General features: G+C 40.7%; 1 protein-coding gene across 1 annotated transcript; it reads right to left on the reverse strand.

Moving 5' to 3' along the window:
* Window positions 1-7891: 7891 nt before the first annotated feature.
* Window positions 7892-18453, reverse strand: LOC135633447 (probable LRR receptor-like serine/threonine-protein kinase At5g48740). The gene is made up of 16 exons (XM_065142900.1): window positions 17943-18453; window positions 17313-17865; window positions 16765-17216; window positions 16567-16684; window positions 16420-16488; window positions 16273-16341; window positions 16097-16165; window positions 14610-14681; window positions 14473-14541; window positions 14163-14404; window positions 13885-14084; window positions 12963-13089; window positions 12797-12865; window positions 10494-10683; window positions 10294-10426; window positions 7892-8477 (listed from the first exon to the last, which is right to left on the reverse strand). The coding sequence occupies exons 1-16, from the start codon at window positions 18031-18033 to the stop codon at window positions 8265-8267; spliced, it is 2736 nt and encodes a 911-aa protein (XP_064998972.1). The 5' UTR covers window positions 18034-18453; the 3' UTR covers window positions 7892-8264.
* Between the last annotated feature and the right edge of the window lie 439 nt (window positions 18454-18892).

Consider the following 18892-nt stretch of genomic DNA (forward strand, 5'->3'; position numbering starts at 1 on the left):
TTGAATGGACAACAATGTGTCTTGTGTCCAGATTTGCAACAAAAGTTGCACTTGGTTTGGCGTTGAACGTGTAAGGTGGGGCCTTTTACAAAGGTAGTTGGATTTCGGTGAGGACTCCTCACAAATCCAATCCCACTTCTTTTGGGAGCATGACCCTTGTTTGTAAGGATCATGTTTAATGACTTGCTACCAACCTCGAATTTCTTCAAGGTGTCCTTAAGCAGCAAGTTTTCTTTTTGTATAGTTTCTAAATCATGACATTTGATACATGAGTTTAAACTATCATGATGTTCGACTTTTAACTTATCAAACTCACAAGTAAGATTATCATGTAGCTTTTTTAGCAACTTGTATTTCTTATTTATAACTTTGCATTCATCAAATAAATCATGGAAGGCATTTAGTAATTCATCGAAAGATAAATCAGCATCTAATAAATCCGTTACCTCCCCTTCGATGGCCATAAAGGCGTAATGAGCAACTTGCTCGGTGTTGGATTCTTCTTCCTCGGATGCGCTCGAATCATCCCATGTTGCTTGGAGCGCCTTCTTCTTTGTTGTTCTTTTCTTGACTTGGGGACAATCACTTTTGTAATGTCCCGGCTTTTTACATTCATAGCAGATCACCTGGTCCTTCTTAGGTTCAAGTTTATTTTTCACATCATTTTTAAACTTGTTTCTTTTGAAGAATTTTTTAAACTTTCTTGTCAAAAGTGCCAAGTCATCGTCACAATCCTCATCACTTGAGTTTTCTCTCAAGTGGCATTCAGAAGTCTTAAGTGCCATATCCTTCCTGTTCTTTGGAAGGATGTCTTCCTGCTCTTCATGAGCTTTGCAGGTCATTTCGTAGGTCATTAATGACCCGATTAGTTCTTCAAGAGGGAAATTTTGCAGATCTTTTGCCTCTTGAAAGGCGGTGACTTTAGGATCCCAACTCTTAGGAAGGGATCTTAGTATCTTATTAACAAGCTCAAAATCCGAAAAGCTCTTTCCGAGACCTTTTAAACCGTTGACGACATCCGTGAAACGGGTGAACATGTCGCCAATGGTTTCACTCGGTTTCATTCGAAAAAGTTCAAAAGAATGCAGCAACAGATTGATTTTTGACTCTTTCACTCTACTTGTGCCCTCGTGGGTCACTTCAAGTGTGTGCCAAATATCAAAAGCAGTTTCGCACGTTGAAACGCGATTAAACTCGTTTTTATCAAGAGCGCAAAATAAGGCATTCATAGCCTTTGCATTAAGAGCGAAAGTCTTCTTCTCCAAATCGTTCCAATCGATCATTGGAAGAGAAGGTTTTGAAAATCCATTTTCAACAAGGTTCCACAGTTCTAAATCCATAGAAATAAGAAAGATCCTCATTCGGGTCTTCCAGTAAGTGTAGTCCGTTCCACTGAACATGGGTGGACGTGTAATTGAATGCCCCTCTTGGTTTCCGGCGTATGCCATCTCTCTTGGGTTTTAATCCTTTAGAGAGTTAACCGAGCTCTGATACCAATTGTTAGGATCAAGAGCACTAAGAGGGGGGGGGTGAATTAGTGCAGCGGAAATTTTATAATAATTTAAAAAACAAAAAGCTGCGTTCGTTCAAAAACGATTATGATGCAAAAGCAAATTCTCAGTTTGTATCTAAGTGCAGTTTGCGTCTTAAGCGCAGATTGCGTCTAAGCGCAGTTTTGCGTCTAAGCGCAGATTGCGTCTAAGCACAGATTGCGTCTAAGCGCAGTTTTACGTCTAAACGTAGTTTTACGTCTAAACGCAGATTTACGTCTAAACGCAGTTTTACGTTTAAACGCAGTTTTACGTCTGAACGTAGTTTTACGTCTAAACGCAGATTTACGTCTAAACGCAGTTTTACGTTTAAACGCAGTTTTACGTCTAAACGCAGATTTGCGTCTAAACTTTGAAACTCGTTTGTATATTCGCAGAAGGCAGTATGCAGTTGAAATCAAGACGTAAACGTAAACTGAAATCTGATGATTGAGCGAAGAAAGCCGATTTACGTCCGAATGCAGTTTTACGTCTAAATGTTAAAACTCGTTCGTAAAATCGTAGAGGACAGATTGCAGTTATTAATAGGATTAAAATGCAAGCGTAAACTGCAAGGAAGCTCGTTCGTAAAAGCGCAGAAAACAGTTCTGCAGAATCAAACGTAAACGTAAACTGTAATGTACGAAAATGCGAGTTTACGTCTGAATCCAGATTTGGAAGAACAGCACTTAGAACTTGTTCGTGAAAGCGCAGAGAGCAGTAGTGATGAGGGAGGTTTGCAGTAATGATAAAGTGCTCGAAATTAAACGCAAACCAGAGATTTATAGTGGTTCGGTCAGCCTTGACCTACTCCACTTTTGGCTTCCTCCACCGATGAGGTTGCCGACGTCAACTAGCTGCCTTCCTTCAATGGACGAAGGCCAAACTTCCCTCTTACAGTTTCTCTCCTTTTGACAGGCTTAGGAGACAACCTTTACAGACCTTTCTCTCCTCACTTTACAGTTGAACACTTGAAGAACAGAAGGAGGAGACTCAAGGATTTACAACACTTTTGAGCTCTTTAGAATCACAGAAAAGATCACAATTTCGGTATAGGTCTGTGTCTTTTCAGTGCTGAATGGGTGGGGTATTTATAGGCCCCAACCCAGTTCAAAATTCGAGCTCAAAACGATCAAATCGATCTAATCCCAGAATTTCTGGGATCAGGCGGTTGCACCTCTCGACTGGAGAGGTGGCACCGCCTGGCAGAGCTCGAAGACTGAGCTCTGCCGATTGCTTCTTCTCTGCCAGAGCTCGAAGACTGAGCTCGATGGTTGCATCACCTGGCAGAGCTCGAAGACTGAGCTTGGTGGTTGCATCACCTGGCAGAGCTCGAAATCTGAGCTCGGTGGTTGCATCACTTGGCAGAGCTCCAAACTGAGCTCAAGCTGATGCACCATTCTGCCATAGCTCGAAGACTGAGCTTGGTGAATTCATCACCTTGCAAAGCTCGAGACTGAGCTCAGGCTGATGCACCACTCTGCCAAAGCTCGAAGACTGAGCTTGGTGGTTGCATCGCCTGGCAGAGCTCGGAACTTGAGCTCTGGCGGTGCAACCTCTTGGCTGGAGCGGTTGCACCTCCCAGCCGTGCAGCCCTGGCGGTTGCACCTCCTGGCTGGGGCGGTTGCACCTCCCAGCCCCTCAGCCCAGGCGGTTGCACCTCCTGGCTGGGGCGGTTGCACCTCTCAACCCCTCAGCCCAGGCGGTTGCACCTCCTGGCTGGGGCGGTTGCACCTCTCAACCCCTCAGCCCAGGCGGTTGCACCTCCTGGCTGGGGCGGTTGCACCTCCTGGTGCAATCAGGGTCCGAATGGTTCACTCCATTCGACCCACTTGAATCTTTTCAGGGGCCCAATTGCCCCAAGATTAAGCTAATGGGTTCACCTCCCATTTTCCTGCTTAATCATCGTGCTAACTACGATTATCTCTAAGACAACTTCTGCAGCTTGCTCCGATGCGTCAATCGCTTCTTCCGGCGAGTTTCCGGCCAACTTCCGTCGATCATCCGACAACCCTCGGTGATCCTTCTGCGGACATCCGGCATACTCCTGGACTTTGCGACGATCCACTTGGCGAGTTCCGACGAGCTTCGCTTGGCAAGATTCTGGACTTCTCGGATCTGTTCTCTCTGAACCTCCGACGACCGTCCGAACTTCCGTCGAACTCCCGAACTCCCAACGTGATCATGATCTTGACTCCGGGGCAACTCCTGCTGCTTGTCTTAATCTCATCGTAGTTAATCCTGCACACTTATCTCAACACATAGATTAGATAACAAATGACAATTGACTTCATCATCAAAATCCGAGATTCAACAGTATTGTATCCCTAGTGTCCCCACACGAGCAGTTATAAGACCAACTGCATCCATCATATAGACGAGTATACAATACATCAGTCTGTCCGATTATCATGGTGTCTCTCTTGAGTAACCTATGACCGGGATTATTTATGATCTATGTTTAAAGGTGAATCGATCTCATTATCATGATCTCATCATGATTCGATTCCCATTGCACAGATCCAAGAATATCACAATATATACATGTATATATGCAATAGTTAATATAAAGTGATAAATGTTAAAATATAATAAGCAAAAAAAGATTTTGTGTCAAGTCACACGTGTCATCACTCACGTGATTGGCTTGTTGGGCACCTATGACTAGCAGTGGTCTCATCCGCAGTTCTAAGGTACCATTCGGAGCTCTAGTTCTCTTCCAAAAGAAAAAAGATGGGAGCCTTCGACTATGCATCAATTATCGAGCCCTCAACAAAATAACGGTGAAGAACAAGTATCCAATCCCACTCATCATGGACTTGTTTGACCAATTGGACAAGGCCAAGTATTTCTCCAAACTTGACCTCCGGTCAAGGTACTAGCAAATACGCATTGCTAAAGGCGATGAAGCGAAGACTACATGTGTGACCAGGTATGAAGCGTTTGAGTTCTTAGTGATGCCTTTTGGCTTAACCAACGCTCACCAACGCTTCGGCCACATTATGTACTCTTATGAACCAATTATTCAAAGAATATTTGGATAAGTTTGTGGTCATCTACTTGGATGATATCGTCATCTACAGTCAAACGCTCGAGGAGCATGTCAAGTACTTTCGGACAATTTTCAAGGTTCTCAAGGAGAACACTTTATTCGTGAAGAGGGAGAAGTGCTACTTTGCTCAAACGAAGATCTTGTTTTTGGGGCATCGAATCAGTAGTGGCTCCATTCGGATGGACTAATCAAAGGTGCAAGCTATTGCGGAATGATGAACTCCAAAGAATGTGCTAGAGTTAAGATCCTTCATTGGTTTCGTCAACTACTATCGACGCTTCAAAGCGGGGTATTCAAACCGTGCAACTCTACTGATGGAGTTGCTGAAGAAGGAGTAGCCTTGGAGGTGGTCAGACAAATGCGAAACTGCATTCCTATATCTGAAGGTTACTGTGTTGGAAGAACTAGTGCTTAAATTACTGGACTATGGGGAGCCCTTCGAAGTCCATACAGATGCTTCAAACTTCGTTATTAGGGGAGTACTCATGCAGGAGGGTCATCCGGTGGCCTACGAGAGCCGCAAGTTCAACGAGACCGAGCGACGGTATCCGGTACACGAGAAGGAGATGACAACGGTGGTCCACTGCCTACAAGTTTGGCAACACTACCTTCTTGGATCACGATTTGTGCTGAGGATAAACAACATCGCTTTGCGCCATTTCCAAACTCAGAAAAAACTCTCTCCAAAGCAAGCACGATGGCAAGACTTCCTGGCTAAGTTTGATATGGAAATGGAGTATAATCTTGGAAAAGCAAATGTCGTGATCGATATATTGAGTCGGAAAGTGAAGCGAGTGAATGTCATACAGTTGGAGGGCAGAGGCCAAGCAAGTCAATTGCACTCCAACTTCCTTTCCAGGATCAGGGATGGATTGTATAGTGATCCCCAAGTAGTAATCTTGATGTAACTCATCAAAAAAGTTAAGACGTGATGATTTTGGGTCTAGGAGGGACTCGTTTACATTAAAGGGAATAGGGTTTATGTCCCTCGAGTGGATAATTTAAGGCGTGAGCTCTTAAGAGAGTCTTACGATTCCTTTTGGGCTGGACATTTGGGCATTCACAAAACTTTGGCTCTCGTGGAGAGGGCCTTCCATTGGCCGAAGATGGGGGCTGATGTGAAGAAATATGTTCGAACGTGCCTCACTTACCAACAAGACAAGGTGGAGCAACGGAAACCGGTGGGACTTTTGGGGTCATTGCCCATACCAGAAAGGCCGTGAGAGAGCATTTCCTTGGACTTCATATCAAGCCTACTGGCAGTCGGGAGACTCGAATCGATACTTGTGGTGATCGATTGATTTTCAAAGTATGCAACTTTCATTGCTGCACCCCTACACTGTTCAATAGAGGAGGCGACTAAGCTGATGATGAAGAATATGGTCAAGTATTAGAGAGTCCCACACAATATCATTAGTGGTCGAGATGCTCGGTTCCTAGGACGATTCTTGACCGAGCTATTCAAATTGTTGGGGTCTAAGTTATACTTCTCCATAAGCCTCCAACCCCAAACGGATGACCAAACCGAAAGGATAAACTCGCTCCTAGAGTAATATCTTCGGCACTACATGAGTGCCAACCAACGAGATTGGGTGAAGCTATTGTACATAGCTCAATTCTCCTACAACTTACAGTGGAGCTCTGCGTCCAACAAGAGCCCCTTCAAGATCATTATAGGACATCAACCGTCAACTCCTCACACCTTGGCTATTGGATATACTGGGAGTAGTGTGTCAGCATATCACTTTGCAAAAGAATGACATCGAAATGCAGATATTGCGTGGGCTTACTTGGAGAAGACAACCAAAAAGATGAAGAAGTGGGCTGACTTGGGAAGACGACCATAGGAGTTTAAAGTCGGCGATTTGGTATTGGTAAAGCTCCAACCAGCATCACTCCAATTCTTTAGGAACAAAGTACACAAAGGATTAGTGCACAAGTATGAAGGGCCCTTCCCAATTATCAATAGGGTAGGCAATGTCTCCTACAGGTTACAGCTGCCGGCATGGCTCATAATTCATAATGTTTTTCACGCCAGCAACTTGAAGGCCTACCACTCAAATCTGCAAGATGCTTCCCGAAGTGTTCCAACTCGGCTACCCCCCACTAGAGCCTCATATGAGAAGCAAGTTAAAACCATTTTAGCATATCGCAAGATAAAGTTACCAAATGGAGCCGAGCAGACCGAGTACTTGGTGAAGTGGCGAAAGCTTCCTTGAATCGAATTTAGTTGGGAGCCCAAAGACGCCCTTCAACATGCAGTCATCAACGACTACCAATAAGCGTCGATAAGGCCGTCGACAGTTTAAGTGGGGGAGAATGTCATGAACGGTCGGCACGCACCTGCAACAACTTCGTTCAACGAACTGTTCGTCGCTTTTGTTTACATGTACAGATGCTTGGCAGCATGTTTTGCCTTGGTTTTGTATTCTTTTGCTTGTAAAAATGCAAGTTCAAACGGGTTGCAGTGCTATAGTGCGACCGCCCACCGCACCAAGCAAAACAGCCCAAAATGGCTCCGTTTTTGCATGTCATAGGCTGTTTTCTACAGCCCGCTGTCGCGCGCAAAACGTTAGTCATCTCAGTACTCTGGAATCACCCGGGTGGCACCATGGGGGATAGGGCTTCGGTATAGCGTCGGGCGTTGAACAATCTTCACAAATTTGTACGTTTTCTTGACGGAAACTTGTATTCGCGTCCGGCACCCAGTGAGCAGCTGTTTGTGGACTTGCAGTTATTCGTTCGACCTTCTAAAGACCTTGTTTTCCTCCTTTCTTTGTTTTCTCTCATGCATTCAAGGTGCTCGCTGAATTGCTTGTAAAGCTTCCCTCTTCACGAGACGTCGGGACTTGTCTGTCGCTCGTTCTTCGAATTAATCAACTTTCTCTTTTACAGGTCCTTCGGGACCTGAGTGAGGTTGCAAATTAGCTAACATTTGCTGACGCACAACGCAAGGGCACGTCAAGACTTAGGCAATCCCAACTAAGTCCGAGAAGTTGGCGCACGGGTGCTTCGCGACTTAGGCAACGCAAGCTAAGTTCGCGTCTTGACCGCAATGATGCCTCACGGCTTAGACAATTCCAGCTAAATTCGTGACAATACGGTTCGTATTCGTTGGTCCAACAGAATATCGATATCAAAATATAAAGGTACTTAAATCTTTATTGTTCGATTCGATAGTACCAAGTGGTGTAAGTTTATTAATTCTATTGTACTCTACCAGTAATGTAAGCTTATCAAAATCGGTATCAGAAAGAGACTTAAAATCCTTAGTTGCAAGCAAAGGATAGTCAATAGACATAGGAAAATATGAATATGAATCAAGCTGCTAATTGAGACAAGTCATCAGATACGTATGCACTCTAACGCAACAGAATAGAGTTATCTGAGTTCTTGGGATCAACTAACTACTACACCAAGCAAATCTATTGCTCAAAAAGAGAATAAAGCCCTTAAAACAGATGAGAGTTCAAACTACACATCCACCAACCCAGATTTAATTATGAGAGAGGAGTTGAATTCTTCATACTGCAATGAATTTTCTCACTCCATCAAGCTTTTCCCCTACTGGAAGTTACTTTAGATCCACAATATCAAGCAAATCATCTTCACCAGTGACAAGAGAAAATACTAGGCAAACACTCATGATCACACAAAGAAAAATCTCACAAGGCACATTCAAACTAGGTGCCCTCGGATGACATGGAAGTGAGTTGAATGCTGTAAGCCTCCTTGAGCTCAGCCAGCACTTCTGCTATCGTTGGTCTATGTGATGCATCCCTCTCCACACATCTTATAGCAACAGAAGCAGCCTTTTTCATGCTTTCTGGATTGAAGGCTCCCTTTATGTTTTCATCCACAATCTCAAATGAATCAGCTTGCAAATAAGGCTTTGCCTGAAAGTCGCCAATGGAAAAAGGGAAAAAAAAAAGAAGAGGATATCATAAGAGTCAATATAAACTACAAAAATCTAAAAATTTCCTGTTGCTTTTCCATTTCAAAATATGAAAGTGAAAAAAAAAATCAGAATCACAGATTTGCAGCTCTAGTGAAAATTTGATGAAGAAAAAAAAAAGTGTTATGAATTACTAAAGTGAACTTCAACTCCATGGGAATATGAATGAGGCGATACATAATGAATGATTAATGATGTTAACTGCCAAAGCTACAATTTTAAAATTAACTCAAATTTGTAGCACCGGCTACTCCATTGTTGTTTGATTAGATGTGTTCAGTAGCTTTTCTTTATTGTTTTTACTTTTTATATTTGAGGCAGAACATATGTTGTGATTAGCTTTGACCGGTGCAAAATTTGTGCATGCCTCTATTCATTTTTGTTTTCTTAGAACCGATGCACTACTTCCACATTCTACCTCTGCAATCAACATATGAACTTCATGAACCTGCAATATTTGTAGAAATTGATAATTATATTTATAGCTCATCAAACTTTACGAGTTCATGGAATGAACCACCTGAAATTTTATTTGTGTTCGCGTTATACTCATCCCATCTATAGTATCATATACTACTTCATGCTCATTTTTTAAAATCCAGAAGTAGTGGAAGGTCTTAGTAGTACTCATCCCATCTATAGTATCATATACTACTTCATGCTCATTTTTTAAAATCCAGAACTAGTGGAAGGTCTTAGTAGACTGCCTTTTGGACATAATTCACTGAAGAACAGCATTTTCACACCTTCTCTACAAAGAATTTGCTACACATTCAACCTTGTTTTAGTACTATGTCAGTATCTGTTACTCAAATGGTTCCTTCTAAAAATCCAATTCAGCTATAACTCAACTTTATTACGTTCTCATTAATAAATGGAGGTAGAATCTGCATCCATTGGCCATCACAAGATCTCGCATTAGTGGAAGTCTCAAGTAATAGATGTGTCCTTTTTAATCAGAAATCATTTCTAGCCTAGCAGACTACCACAAGTTATCAAATTCCCATCTACTAGTTATTTGATGTAATACATAGGCCATCCAAGATGCTCAAGTATTATCATTAAAATCCTTCTTGTAGCAGTTATTTATAAAAAAAAAGTTACAATAACAACAAAGCCGTAAGTCCCAATCATATGGAATCAACTATATGTATCTCTTGCCACCTTTGAGATCAGTAAAAAGCCATATGTTTAATTAAGTTTATAGTACTTAAATTCTATAAAAGTCTTTTTATGCCTTCCTCTATCTCTTATTGTACCATTAACATTAATTATTTCACCTCTTCTAACTGTCGCATCCGAAGATCTCTTTAACATATGTCCATATCATTTTAAATAATTTTTCTTTCATCTTATCTTTTATCGAAACGATACTCAGTTGTTCATGAATGTATGCATCTCTTTTTCTATCTTTCCTAGTAACTCACACAACCATCTTAACATTCTTATCTTAGCGATACAAATTTTTTATATATATTGTTTCTTAATTGTCCAACACTCAGATTCTATCAAGAAAAAATCCTTTATAAATATATTTATACAATAATTATTATTTTTCTAATAACAACGTCATGTAAAACAAATGCAACTTCCCACTAGTATAACAATAAAAAAAAGGTTCAAGATGATAACATGTAACTTTTTATATAAAATCATATCCAACACATCCAAAAGTAATATAGTCAATTATCACTGTAAACCTAAGCAAATTTATCTATCTAAGCTTAGTTAAATTGACAAGAGTGAAGATAGAGTACCCATAACACCAAATTGTAAGTATCTGGAGGTCCAACATGACTTAAAGGTTCACGTCCACAAATCATTTCCAACAACACGACACCAAAGCTATAGACGTCACTTTTCTCAGTTAATTGCTGGGTGGCATAGTATCTGTGCAATAAACCAATTGTAAGGATTTCAATAGGAGTGAAAATGAAGTGCCAAGTCGGAGACTTACTCAGGATCTAGGTAACCAGCTGTGCCTTTGACAGCAGTAGTAACATGAGTGGCATCTACTTGAAGCACCTGCTTTGATAGCCCAAAGTCACTGACCTTCGCATTAATTTCTGCATCTAGAAGGATGTTGCTGCACTTTACATCACGATGAATTATTCGTGGATTGCTCCCATTGTGCAGATAATCCAATCCTTGGTCAAAAGAATGATGTGAAGATGAGGTTTATATAAATTTTTATGTCATACTCATTGGTTACAGTTTATAGGAACACCACTATACCATGGAAACAGCACAATGATATCTAAAAGAGAAGAATATTTTGCAATAGTAGCATGGATTTATCAGATATTTTTCTTCCAAAATTAAATTCTGCTATCAAATTGTAAATCCTATGGTGCATAAACATGTGCAGGCATGCACATGCTATAATTTAAAGAGACAAGGTTTTGCAGCTAATATCTAGCATTGAAATAACTGGTTATAATTCAGCTATTCTTTGCTAATGTCTTTTGTGTTCTGCATTGTCATAACTTATAACTCTCCTGATAAAAGATGTAATATTTGCTGAGCTAATCAACATTGTTCAACTAATACACCAAAGTTTAAACAAAAATAGTAAGAATGACTATAACCAGTATTAATTTTGATAAGAAAATTAATCTCAGAATATCATGTTCAAGCACTCTGTGTATATATGCTTGAGAACAAAGAAAACATGTCATTACTCAAATTTCACTAATGTACAGTTCTAAATATCGGTTCATACTAATTCTGTTTAATATGAAACAATCTGAAAGGTGGGCTACATGAACGCAATATGTTAATCACTTTACTTTTGAATTAAATACAGAACTTAATACGCATAGTTTAATAGGAAAATCTACATTTTCAAAATAAATTACCAGAAATAAAGTTGATTAAGAAAAGAAGACCTTCCAAGAGTACATGCAGTATATTACATGAGTTATACTGTTTAGGACATAATGAAACAATCTGAAGGGTGGGCTACAGGAATGCAAAATATTAATAAATTTTACTTTTGAATTAACTACAGAACTTGATATGCATAGTTTAATAGGATAATCTTCATTCAAAATAAATATACAGAAATAAAGTTGATTAAGAAAAGTAGACCTACCAAGAGTACATGCAGTATATTACATGAGTTATGCTGCCAACCAAAATCTTGTATAGAGGACATAATTCAACAAAGAAAAGCCAACAAAGGAACAAGTCCTACCAAAGTTGCAAAGGTAAGGTGTGCTTGATGAGAAAAATCTTCTACAAGAAACTAGGACTGCAAAGTTCCCTTAGGTATATCCAAAACAAGCTTAAGTTTTTATAACCAGAAAATGTACTTAAATAAATAACCCAACATTATGTATACAGAAAATGTTCCACAAGTGAAAAAATATATTAAATCCTCGGTTCCTCAAGTTCTTCAAAACAAAGTTATACCAAACAGGTCCATATTGATCCATGAGGGTTCAAACTTCAAACTAGTCAGGCACACACTAATATGGACCTTGGAGGAGTAAGTATTACTTGCACTTTTTTCCTGAAAAAATTGATCTAATGCACAGATTTTTTTGCTGCAAAAATATTACAAAAGCCAAAACCAGGTCTACTCATCAGAAGGTCGTTGCACACCAAGAGTCAGTAAGCATCAACCACAAATGAGTCAACAGGCTTGTTATATGGCACCCTTATACTTGCTCATATGCCTCTTTAATTTTCTAATTCCTCACAAAATATTCCTACTTTACCTTCTTGTATTAATTGTAGACATGACTTAAAATACTGGTCAGACTAGTATGTATCCACCGATACTTACTGGTCCGACTAAACACTAGTTGTCAATTATGCAAGTCAGCACTGCTTGGTAATAGTTCATTTTAATTTCTTTTATTACTTTTTCCCATGATACGAGGAAGTATAAGCCAGTATCTTGCTTGGTGTCGTGGTACCCTAAGAGTCCAACTTGGTTATTGAAACTGGTATGAAATCTTTATTTAAAAACCTCGCATGTACATATAGAATCATATTATCACACAATCATATTATTGCATGTACAAATAGTCCAACTTGCTAGATGTGTGACACACTAACCTACTGTTGGACCTTTTTTCCACTGGAGCAAAAGTTTGGTTGTGCACTAATGTACCTTCATGAATATTCCAAATGTGCCACTTATGCAATAAAAGTGGAGGAGAAAATGTATGTAAAATTATGTCAAACAAATAAGCAAAATAGTTCCCTTAAGGATACATAATTCAACAACACATGGATTAAGAGATTCAATACCTTTTGCAGCATCCACAGCAATCTTCAACCTGCGGGCCCAATTTAAGGTTGCCCTTTTACTGTTTGAACCTGAAACATGATGAGATAAATTGAATAAAGTTATAACTGAAAAAAATCTACAGAATAAGATTCTGTAGGTTTTTCACCAACTAACATCACATTATACCATATAAATTATCAGCCAATGATCCACCAGGTAAGTACTCATAAACTAGGATTTGCTGCTTCGACTCATGACAAAATCCTTCTAATGAGACAAGGTTTTGATGCCGTACTTGAGATAAAAGATGCACCTGTAGATCCAGTGAATAAAATTTCTTGATTAAGCATGAAAATTGAAGTCCAAGAAATCATTTCGATACAGAAAAGAAAACTAAACAGATGGTGGTTTACTGTTGTGAATTACGAAGAAATGAAATGTGAACTTAGAATAAAATAACACCAGTAGTTTGATCTCAATTTAACAGTATATAGAGATCTCTATTTGAATAATAGGAAAATATCAACAAGACCTTAGTTGTACATTATTAGGCTGGTCTATATTAGGCTGTTTGAAATTAAAACGTTCTACAGGGTAACAGCCCAACATAGTCCGCCTTTGATAGGCATAATGACATATTCTACTTAATGTTCGATAGGAAAACAACAGTAGTTTACCACCAATAGGTGTAATTAAATATTCTTGATAGACAACACCAGTGCACTTGAACCCGAGACTCCTGCCAATTTGGGATTTGGGGAGTATCAATATACACAATCTTGCTCCTACAAGTAGAGATATTTCCATGAATTCAAACCCTGATCACTTATATCATAAAGAAGCAACCTTATTGATGTACCAAGTACCAACTACCAAGATCCATCCTCTGACTTAAAATGGCCTAATGAATTCTAAATGTCATTGGTAATTCATTGGAATGATTATGTAAGCATCTAAACAGTGTTCACGCAAACATGGATTTAAAACATCATGTGATACTCGATTAAAAAGGGAAAAACAATAATACGAACAAAAAAGAAAAAGACTCATAATTGATAGCAATAGGAGATTTTAAAGTGATCATGCTCAAGATTTTATGAATATTGACCTCATTGAAGAATGAATCAGCACCAAGCTGTGTTTTGTCAAGGCGTACTTTCACAGCTACTAGTTTTCCATCTGATATCTTTCCAAGGTATACAGATCCAAATCCCCCACTGCCTATCACATCCCTGAAGTTGTTTGTTGCAGCCTTGATCTCTTTATATGAGAATATCCTTGCTGCACTCCATCGTTGCATCTCTCTTGCTGTATCTCAATTAAGATTGGCAAAACTTAATATCTTAATCATGTATGAAGTCAACAAATTGAATATAACATGCATACATGTTCTAGATATCACATCATCTTCTTTTCGCCGTCTCCTTTGCACAATCATAGCAAGTAAAATAAGCAATATTGCAAAGCATACACTTCCAATGGTGGCAATGGCAATTATTACTGTTTTGCGGTTGGAATGCAAAGGCCTCTCCATGTCAAAGACTGTCACTTGTGGAGTTGGAATGGAGGGGTGGTCCGAAAAGTTATTGCACATTGAAGAGAAGGAAAGGCACAAATTCCCTGATGTTCTGAAAGAGAGAAAGAACTTTAAAAAAATTCATTTTAATTCTTCAAATAACAGTATGAACTGTCATACCTAACTTCTAATCTTTCCTTTTTCAAAGACTGAGGTAGGACACCATGAAGCCTGTTGTTTTCCAAGTTCCTGCATAAATTGAACTTGAGACATATTGATTCAACAACAATAACAAGGGGAAAAAAGAGTTTACTTACAATAAGTGAAGGTAGTTTAAACTTCCCAAACCATCTGGTACTGCTCCCTCTAAACTATTGTTGTGCAAATCCCTTCAGAGAAAGACAAAGAAGGAGATCAACCAAGGTTACAATACCCTTTTGATTAAAACAAAAAATAGGTAAAACTTGTGCATGTTGAGTACAGACTAAAAGGATGAAAAATTCCCATTTGCACTTTTACATGTACAAAATAGAAAAACATTTAACAATTAAGTAGAAGTTTACAAGTATGGGAACTATCATTAAGGAGACCTTTGTGTAAAAATGGCCTAAAATGGTCCAGCAAATCAGCTTCCAGGAAGAACTCCTGTGCATCTCTGAAGTATTTGGTAGAATAAACAAACTACATGAAGAAAGAGTAATAGAAACATATATTATAATATATTGTATTGTCCAAAAACCAGAAATGTTGAAATTCATTTCACACAAATGGAATAATAGTTACTCCATAGACAGCTAGATGGAAATGACAGCCAATCCTTATAACATATGGCAATAGCAGAGAAAATGAGTTCCTCTTGACCCAAAAGCTTAGGAAATCTTGAGACCCTTTCTAGGACTGCTGATCCTGCATGAGCGGAACGCCATCAGGTGGTTATGTGACTAAATCCTCAGCATTAGACGAAACTTCATTAAAGAGCTCTTGATTCCTAGTTTTCCATACTTTCCAGCACAGTAGGGTATGAAACAATCCAAGATTCTTAAACGAGAAGAAAAGCATACCCATAAGCAACAAGAGAAAGATGCACCATCGGCTACAAATTCATGAAGTGTCAAACTGATACAAGTTGAAATGGGCTGAAAAGGTTTAATTGAGTTTCGAAGCAGAAGATTCAACTAAAGTACAAACCTTTTTTGAGCCATGCTTCTATCGCATTTGTTTCATGGCTCAAATCAGATGCCAATACTTCAAAAAAAAAAAAAGAGGACTAAAAGTATGTTTTCAAGCAATTGTTTCTCCCTACAAATTTCAGATCAATTTCTGGAGACATCTACTGCCACATATTGACAGATCTTATCTTATTCCTAGTCTAATATTTGATACAAGACTCGTGAGCCAAGACATAAACTCCTTTAACTGATGTACAACCAAAGCAGTGCAATATTCATGCCACTTTGACATTTCTGAAACAATCATGAATCAGTCAATATTCCAGCCACATAGGTTTAAGTAGCTTAAAGATCATACAGAGGTTCCTAAAAACCTCGAAGGGTCTCACCAATCTTAGGGAAAAATAATAATCAACAGCTGGAAAATATTATTTTAGCTTAAAATGGTATTTGAATAGCACGCAATCTATGCCATAGGAATACTAGTTAAGCTCAAGACATAATTCAGGTGGTGGCGTATTCTACTCGAATTGATCGCTTACGTGATCTATGATGTCTTCTAGATGAAAAGATTACCAAACTAACAATGTCCATAAAGTTACCTTCTCCAATCACATATGGTACAAAAAACTTACAGTATCTGAAGGCTGACCATGGTGTTGAAGTCAGAGCCAAATGAAGTTAGTTTGTTGAAGCTAAGGTTCCTGCAAACATGTTTCCTATATCATATTTTATATAATATAAAGATTAAAAGGCAGGAAATAGAACAAACAAAAATGTGTAGCTCAATCTGGAAGAAAAAAGAAATTACAAGATTTCCAGCTTCTGCAGGGTTCCCAAATTTGTAATTTCTCCAGCAATGGATGTGTTATGTAGATCTCTAGAATAATTTGTGACCAATTAGATAATAAAAAAGAAAAGAAAAGGACTGAAAATAGCAGGTTGATCAGTATGTTACAATATTTTAAGGTCAAGGAGATCCCCAAATGTTGGTGTGATTGCTCCCAAGTCCATATCAGAAAGCTTCCTGAACTCATCAGCAACAAGATTACAGATGAACAGGAAACTCAAGAAATTTCATAAGCTGGATATATAGATAACTCACAATGAAGTGACCAGGTTTCCGTCACAGCCCACATGCATCCATGGTTTCGGAGAGCACGGATCATCTTCCCAACCAAAGTCGAAACCAGTCGATTGCCTAATTACCTGAAGCGCAGAAACTGCGCTGCAGAAGCTGGAATTACATCCTCCATTACACATTCGTGATATAAACATAACAATCAGGTGCTTTTGAAACCACCTGTGGTTGTGGAGCATTCCACGGGCACCTCCAAAACTTCATATATTTCAATTCCATTCACTTGAGGGTAGAAGCTGTTGTTCCGAAATGTGATGTTCAAGCTTTCAATCTTCTTCCCCATGAAGAAGATGGAACCAACTTCCCCATGTTCGACTGTATAATCCGAGTGGACCACGTCTCCATTGATCAAAACATCAAACGAGGACGAAACAGGCATGATTCCGGCGAAGTATAGGGCGACATAGTAGTCACCGAGCTTGTCAAGTGGGAAATTGTAAGTCAAAGCAGTCTTTCTTGCCAAAACCCTTGCGGTCTGGAGAACAGAAGCAGGGGGGTTCTCCTTAATGCCTGTGAGATCGAAGGAAACTGGAATGTGGAAGGCTGCCGCCAAATGGGATGGCGAGAAGCCCTCATCAGCATCCCACAGCCGGTCATGGTAATCGAGTGGATACCTGTTTGTCCATGAAACAGCAGAAATTGACCTGAAGAGCACAGGAGGCCTAATCGTGGGCAAGCAACAGGGATCACATAAAGCGCCATGGAATTACCTCAATGGTTCATCGTCGACGTATCCACAATTTATCCTGAATCGCTTCCTCAATAGATTATCCCCAAATTCTTGCAATCGAGTTCCATAAGCACGCTCAGGAAGCGGGCGGACTTCCAGAGAAGAGATAACAGGGGAGCCGCCGCCAGCAACCGAGTGCAAACAGAACGGCAGAGCTGCACCCTTCTCCCTCCTCCACACGAACTCCTCCACCCACGGATCCGCTTGGCTGAGATTCACAAATCCGGCGATGGCCCTGCCGAGCGACACGGCGAACACCGGAGGCCGATGCATCCCGTCGTAGTTCCCGTAAACGAACCGAGGCCTGACCAGAACGAGGGGCAGATTGCCGACCGGCAGCCTGAAGCAGGCACGGCTTCCCGGACCGGAGTCGGCGAAGAAACGCAACGGCAGCTGGGACGTGGAGCCACCCTGCACAAAGTTGGCCGCGGTGGCGTTGCCGGCGGTCACGTAGGGGCCGTCGGGAACCCATGAGATGTTGTTGCCGGAGTCGACGAAGCTCGTCGATCCTCCGCAAGAAAGGCTCAAGAAACCTGGTCTCGTACAGGCAAGGTATGAACTTGTCAGCATCAGCCAAGAAGGCACAGTAAGAGATGGAGTTGGAGCTCACCGGGGGGATCAGCAGAGGCCAACAAGACAGAGACAGAGAGGCCATGGACGAGGAGCAAAGCAAGTGAAGGGGAACAGCGAGTCACTGTCATCGCTCACCACCTTGAGCAAGTCGGCAGTCGACTATCGACAGGCATGGAAGTACGAGTGAGAGGAGCGGGATATAAGAAGCAGGAGAAGAGTGGGATGCATTTCTTTCTTGCTTTTGGCTTGCTTTCCTTGAGGAGCAAGGGTTCAGGTGAGGGAGCGGAGAGAGGTGGTGGGCATAGCCGCCATGATGGCAAAGGAAGCAAGCAATCCATGCATGCGAGGAAAGGGAAGGACACGCGTGGTGGGAACGTGATAATATGAGGCGGAATAGACGGTGGCGAGATTGGAGGAGAGAAAGAAAGGTTCAGGGAATTGCAAGAATTCTTCCAAATCATCCATCGATCGCTCAATCCATTTCATTTCTTATCTGACCAACATCATCATCATCACTGCAAACACCCCCTTTCGATCGAAAGGACCATTAGACTGCAAACACCCCCTTTCGTATGGCCCATTCCATTGATAGTGCTGTCACTTGAACTATGGTCTTCACCCTAAACCTTCTGAAACTTCTCATCATCACCCTCTTCAATCCAGTATATGGTTCTGAGATCCAGTGCTGCAGTAGTTGAGGTGCCGAATGGGCTCATCAATCTCCTCCTGCTTGTTCGTCACAAAGCCCCCAAGACCGACTATTGGCTCCCCTAGTGGCTTCACGCCCACCAGCACAAAGCTCAGAGGCTTCGCCGACCAGTTCCACACGCTGAGACCGTAAGGGTCGCCGAAGCCGGGGTGATGGACTTGGGCACCGGGGATGAGCGTGAAGTCCAGGTACAACGTTGGAGCTCCGGTGTGCACCGGGGAGCTCATGCTACTCGGACGTCGACTCCGTCTTTCTGCACCCTGCTGTTGTCTTGGCTG

Source organism: Musa acuminata, chromosome BXJ3-3 (genome assembly GCF_036884655.1).
Source record: "Musa acuminata AAA Group cultivar baxijiao chromosome BXJ3-3, Cavendish_Baxijiao_AAA, whole genome shotgun sequence".
Classification (NCBI taxonomy): domain Eukaryota; kingdom Viridiplantae; phylum Streptophyta; class Magnoliopsida; order Zingiberales; family Musaceae; genus Musa; species Musa acuminata.